Source organism: Gekko japonicus, unplaced genomic scaffold (assembly GCF_001447785.1).
Source record: "Gekko japonicus isolate JY-2015 unplaced genomic scaffold, Gekko_japonicus_V1.1 scaffold3210, whole genome shotgun sequence".
Classification (NCBI taxonomy): Eukaryota; Metazoa; Chordata; class Lepidosauria; order Squamata; family Gekkonidae; genus Gekko; species Gekko japonicus.
The window spans coordinates 156,523-163,305 of NW_015164297.1; the positions used below are offsets into that span (position 1 = coordinate 156,523).

The 6,783-nt window shown below is 43.8% G+C and overlaps 1 protein-coding gene across 1 annotated transcript in view; it reads right to left on the reverse strand.

The window, feature by feature from the left end:
* Window positions 1-6,783, reverse strand: part of LOC107108372 (N-acetyl-beta-glucosaminyl-glycoprotein 4-beta-N-acetylgalactosaminyltransferase 1-like) — a 45,113-nt gene that overhangs the window by 35,341 nt on the left and 2,989 nt on the right. The window contains exon 3 of the mRNA XM_015408796.1: window positions 5,901-5,967. Within this exon, the coding sequence (XP_015264282.1) occupies window positions 5,901-5,967 (67 nt within the window). The remainder of the gene's footprint in view (window positions 1-5,900; window positions 5,968-6,783) is intronic.

Below are 6,783 nucleotides of genomic sequence, written 5' to 3' on the forward strand. Positions count from 1 at the left end.
CCTGATGGCACCTGGTATTTTTGGCCACTGTGTGACAGAGTCTTGGACTGGATGGGCCATTGGCCTGATCCAACATTGGCTTCTCTTATGTTCTTAACCAGTGGTTGCACCAAGGCTATTAAAAAGTGTGTGTGTGGGGTGGGTGGGATGGACGGGGACCTGTGTATTGTATAAGGAGACCACGGTGGACCGGGGAAGGTTGATCCCAGCCTTAGCTAATGAAGCCTGATATCAAAAGGGCTCTGCTGACTCAAACCCGGTGAAGAAGATACAGACTGAAGATTCCAAGATTTTGTGCTGCAACAGAACATGGGAGTCTTGTGGCTGGGGCAATGGAAAGAGACATTTCATGACACGGGGATGCAGCCAACAGCGCTAAAACTCTCTGGCTCAGCCTGTGAATTCCGACAATGTTTTTGCCTCTTTCCACAAACCTTTAATTCTTCGTCAAATACAGTTCCTAGAAAGCGAATAGCAGGGTACCTGCAGGGCACTTCAGCCTTGGTAGCACGGCGACACGTTTGTAAAAAAACCAAATAATCACCGTAATAAAGCCGAACAACGATTCAGAGGGCTTCTGACTCTCGCTGTGATTAAAGCTTTCCTAACTGTGTTGAGTGAAGAGATGCTTTTGACACCATGAAAGCAGCCCCAGCCTGTAATATCCCAAGCTGAAGGCTAAAATTGATGCTTTCAACAACACTTAATGTATCTCTTAAGCTTCCACCCACTTCCCCAGCTAGCCTATGATAAACAGGACACAGATATAAAACACATTTGTTTTTGATTCCCCCTGCGGGGGGAGGGGCATTTGCCCTAAAATATGTTATATCATATCTATCACATACACGCTTAGCAAAGCAAAAATGAAGGGAATGATATCAGAACTCTGAGGCTATAATAAAACAAGGGAGTTGTTGTGCTTTAAATCATTGAGCACACAGCCCTCACGGTCACCTCATTCTTATTTATAAAATGTGCCTCATGGATTTTCTGGTCACATCTGTTTAGCTCACTGACAGTGCAGGTTTTCAGCCCTGTCAACACTATGGAACGTGTACAATAAATCAAGAGGCAGCCTTGTCAGCGAGTCCCTCGCGTCCGACAGCTTTGTGCTCATTCTCGTCCAGAGCTCACTCTAATCCAGGCACTTCCCAATGGGATGAAGTGTGAGATGAACTTGTGCTGGTTGAAATTCAAGACAAAAGTTTTCAAGGTGGCTCCTGACAAGGGCAATCTTGTTGAATGCCAGTTTAGAAAAGGGATTGGATGAAGGACTTGCTATGTATTGAAATGAGGAAAGTAACTTGCTGTTAAGTGAGCTCGGAAAGGTACAGCTTGCACAACCAGGTTGCTGCTGGAAAAATAACAGTCCTTAATTAGACTTGGAACAGGATAAGATCCTAGGAAAATGTCAGAAGAAATAATACAGCAATTTTATCAAGTATGGAGAAAATAATTTTTTTGTTGCATTTATCTTGGGAGGGCTATGAATGTGCTGTATTGATAATGTATTTTTAAAAAGGCGAATGATCACACTGAACATATTCTACTGGTTTGCTGTATTGCATTTATCTTGGGAGGGCTATTTTTAAAAAGACGAATGACCACACTGAACATATTCTACTGGTTTGCTGTTATGTTTTATGTCACAGGCATGTATTTTTTAAGAACAATGAATAAAATCAAAATAGTAATAAAAGAAGGGCAAGGCCAAATTGGGGAGTTGCTAAGCAAAGTAAGTGAGTGGGAAGGCTATTTACTCTTTATTCTGGCAAATTTGGATAGATGCCTCTTTGGCTCAAAGGCACTGCTAAAGTTGCTGCTTGAGCTATTTGCATTCTGGAGAGCTCTTTGTATCCACCAGACAAGACCAGTCAAGATCTAGTCTAGCAATCTCAGTAAAAATTGTCCACCATCATCATTGCTTTCACCTGTCCCTTCATAACAACATTTGCTGCAACAGAGCTCTTCTGCTCTGACAAAAATGGTCAACTGTTCAGAATATTTCCCAAACCATACTGAGCAATATACTCCATGACTTCTCACTTGCTGCTGAAGCATGTAGGCAAAACATGATGCACTTCCTGTAAAGTATGCTTCAAGGACATTGCTGATACGTCATTGGAGGGGGAATATAGTTCAGTGGTAGAGCATCTACTTCACATACAGAAGGTACCACTTGCAATCCTCGGCATTTTCAGCTGAAAGGCAGATTTGGATAGATGCCTCTTTGGCTCAAAGGCACAGCTAAAGTTGCTGCTTGCAAGAGTCTACTGGAGAACCTGGAAGAGTGGCTGTCATGCTGATAGACCACTAGCTGGACTTAGTAAAAAGCAGTGTCATATGTTCATATGGCATTCCCAAAGTAATCCTCTGTGGACAGCTGACTTCTGCTTGCTGACTACTAGCACAACTGTGCTGTTACATGCTACAACCGTGTTAATTGCACTGATTTCTTGATGGCTAGCAGGTTCCTTCTGCAGCTCTCCTTGGGCATTTTAAAGGCTTGGTTCATGCTTGGGCTGTCTGATCTGCAGGAAAGGCTCTGATGGAAGCTTGCAGACAATCTGGTTTTTACTACATGTAGATCATGCTAAAACAAAGAACCTGGAATTTAATGGGTTTTTTTTTGCGGGGAGTGGGGGGGAGAGAAGGAAGACGAAGATGCAGTTGCAGGGCAAGGATAAGCAGGCAGGAGACTGGGTAGGTAGAACAGGGTTAGGAAATGCTTGAGAGGATTGAGTGGGTGGGCAGGGCTGAGTAGATCAGCAAGGCTGGGCATGAACGTACTGATACCACTACTTACTCTTGTGACCTAGTGCTGACATTATTCCTGAAGTCACATGGTACTTATTCCTGTGTTTGCACCAGCAATCCTTGAAGTTCAATCATATTTGGTCCTTGAAGTTCAATCATATCTGCATGCAGCCTAAGTACAAGTGAGTGGGACTGTAGATTGCCTGGGTTAGTTGAATACCCTGACATCAAATTGGCGTAGGTTGTTTGTGGACACATCTCCAGAATCCATTTTGATATGCAGAGACATTACTATCTTTAGAGCCCCTAAGAACACTAAGAGCTAAGAGAGGACGTTCTAGCCTTCTCACGAAAGATGACACCGTTTCTTGTAGCACTGATTCCAGTTACTCCTGCTTAATAACTATCCCTCAGCACAGTAAAGAGCTGCAGGCAGAGGGTGAAATAACAGGGGGGGGGGAAATCACTCCTTGTGGGGTACAGGCTGCAGATGAGAGGGCAGAGGAGAAAACTCCCAGTGACGGATGCAGCCAGAAGGAAATATCCCCTTATACCACATCTGTCTTGCAGGCACTTCTGTCAATATCCCAATGGCTACTATTCCTCTCATGCCAATCCAGGCCTGGTACTTTGGTGCTGAAGAGACGGACTTGCCCAGCCCCGCCACCTTATCTCCACCTTCCACAGGATGCTTAATTATAGACACCTTGTGTACTGAGTGCCAGGCAAGGCTCTATTCATCAAGCACCTTCTGCTGGTAGGCCAGTTTATGAGGGAGGAAGCAGAAGATCTATGGATTTAATTAAAGTCAACACTATCCATCCCTGCTTACAAGACAGGTGCTCATAACTCAACTTTGGGAACAGTGGCTGATGGGTGTTTGCCAGTGGCGCTTTTGTGATAGAACTTGAGGGATATGCTCTCCTAGATAGGTTATTATGTCTGCCGCAAGGGTTCCAATGGGACCCTGGAAAATAGGCTACTATCTAAAGAGTTTTTGCGTTCACAAAGATAAATTATTGTGCCTTATGTTCTTTATATACATCACAGTCCTTGAAAAAGACTGTATTGGAAATGGGTAAATTACTAGAGTCCCGTGGGACTAGTGATTGTGATACTGACAAGGTGCTATCTGAATATATGTACAGAACGTAAACCTGCACTTTGATGTTTTTTTGGGGTGAAACCTTTTTTTTTGATAATATCTGATACCAATATTTATATAACAGTATAGAAAAACAAAAAAGCACAAAATTGATTTACCTTGATCATATACTTCTGTATATCTTCCTAACACTGTGACCCTCAGTTTGTATATTTCAAAGTGAAAGGGCAGCAGCAGTTGTTGAAGAAGGAGCAGGACTGCTTCCTCCACAGCACACCCACAACTGCTACCACTTCCACCCACAAGGTCTACCAGGCAATGTTTATACAAATACTCTGGGGTCATTTCGTAAAAAAAAGAGGTGCAGGAGCTCATTTGCATAACTCGTTTGCATATGCCACACCCCCTGACGAAGGGTAGGCATTGTTCCCTGCCTGATCTTCTCCCGCGGGGCACTTGGAGAAGATCAGGCAGGGAACCCAGGGATGTTTAAAACGCCTTTCTTTCCCAAGCGCTTTAACCTTTCGTCATAGGGGAAAGTGTTCCAATACTTGTATCATTCTAGTTGCCCTTTTCTGCACTTTTCCCAATGCTATAATATCCTTTTTGAGGTGTGGTAACCAGAATGGTACACAGTACTCCAAATGAGGACGCACCATTGATTTATACAGGGGCATTATGATACTGGCTGGTTTGATTTCAATTCCCTTCCTAATAATCCCCAGCATAGCATTGGCCTTTTTTATTGCCGTCACACACTGTCTCGACATTTTCAGTGAGTTATCTACTACGACTCCAAGATCTCTCTCTTGGTCAGTCTCTGCCAGTTCAGACCCCATCAATGTGTATTTATATTTAGGATTTTTGGCTCCAACATGCATCACTTTGCACTTGGCCACACTGAAGCCCATTTGCCATGTTGACGCCCACTTGCCCATCCTCAACAGATCCCTTTGGAATACCTCACAATCCTCCCTGGTTCTCACCACCCTGAACAACTTCGTGTCATCTGCAAATTTAGCCACCTCACTGCTTACTCCTAACTCCAAATCATTAATAAACAAGTTAAAAAGCATTGGACCGAGTCCCGAGTCCTGGGGTACCCCACTGCTGACCCCCCCTCCACTGAGAAAATTTCCCATTTATACTTACTCTCCGTTTCCTATTAATTAGCCAGTTTTTGATTCACAAGAGGATTTGTCCTTTTATCCCGTGACTATTGAGCTTACTTAGGAGCCTTTGATGAGGAACTTTATCAAAAGCTTTCTGGAAGTCAAGGTAATCAACATCTATTGGGCCCACATATTTGTTCACCCCCTCAAAGGACACTAACAAGTTAGTGAGACAAGATCTTAACTTACAGAGCCCATGCTGAGTCTGCCTCAATAGTTTTTGTTCATTAATGTGCCTACTAATTCTTTCCTTAATGACGGTTTCCACCAACTTACCTGGTATTGACGTCAGACTGACTGGCCTGTAATTTCCCGGATCTCCTCTGGAACCCTTTTTAAAGATGGGGGTGACATTAGCTACCTTCCAGTCCTCAGGAATGGAGGCAGATTTTAAGGGAAGATTACATATTTTTGTCAGGAGATCCACAAGTTCACATTTGAGTTCCTTCGGAAGTCGGGGATGTATGCCATCCGGGCCTGGTGATTTATCAGTTTTTAAGTTGTCTATCAGTCATAGGACCTCCGCTCTCATCACCTCAATCTGACTCAGGTCTCTGAACACCGCTCCCGGAATCACTTGTATCCCTTTACTGGCAGCGTACGTCTCCTATACTCATTAGGCTAAAAAGATGAGACCCATGGCATAAGGTTTTTTTTGTATAGAAAAGGGGCTCAATAGAGGCAAGACTTTTTAACCCTATAGAATTTTGCATGCTGTGCACACAAACGAGTTGTTATGCATGAACGTTTTATATATTATGCATGTATCCTTTGTGCACATATATTGTCCATGCAGTCATTTGCATGTCTAAAATGCCGTGCTGCAAGAGGACCTGCTTCACAAGTCCAGGCAGGGGTTTTACCTGTATATAGTGAGATGTAGGGGGAATCAACCACTTCAAACTTGAAGCTGGGAAGGAAAACTCGCCACTGAAAGAGACAGGAAATTGAAAAAGTCAATTCACACATGTGCATTTGGAGGCTCATTAACATGGTGATGGAGGGGCTGAAGCAAAAGCAGCTGGCAGGAAAGTAAAGAGGAAGGAATGTGACATGATCCAGAATGCAACAGGTTGGGTTTTTGGCCCCATGGAGGAGATCTGCTCCTGGTCTCAAAAATGTCTTGCGAGGAAAAAAGCTTCCAAAAGAAGTATGCAATCCACTCCCAGCCCCCCCTCTCCTGAGCACTCAAACAACAATATATTGTTGCTGGGCAAGTAGAAGAAGAAGAAGAGATTGGATTTATACCCCTCCCTTCATTACCCAAAGGTCTCTCAGAGCGGCTTACAAACTCCTTTCCCTTCCCCTCCCCACCACAGACACCCTGTGAGGTAGGTGGGGCTGAGAGAGCTCTGACACAAACTGCTCTTTTTCAAGAACAGCTCTTATCAGAACTACGGCTTGCCCAAGGTCATCCAGTCAGGTGCAAGTGGAGGAGTGGGGAATCCAACCCGGTTCTCCCAGATTCGAGTCCGTACACTTAGCCACTACACCAAACTGCCTCTCTGTGTGTGGCTGTACTAGTGTTATAGGGATCTAGTGGATAATACCTGTGCCATCGCTACAATGAATTTATTTGTTTGTTCGGTTTATACCCCCGCCCTTCCCACCAAGGTCTTCCTCACCACCCAACTCAGGCCACGGTGAATCTTTTTAAAAAGGCTTTTTTGTCTTCAGCTTTTATTTAATAATTTATTTAATATATATATATCCTACTACAAATGCAGAGTGCAGATACAGGCCTTT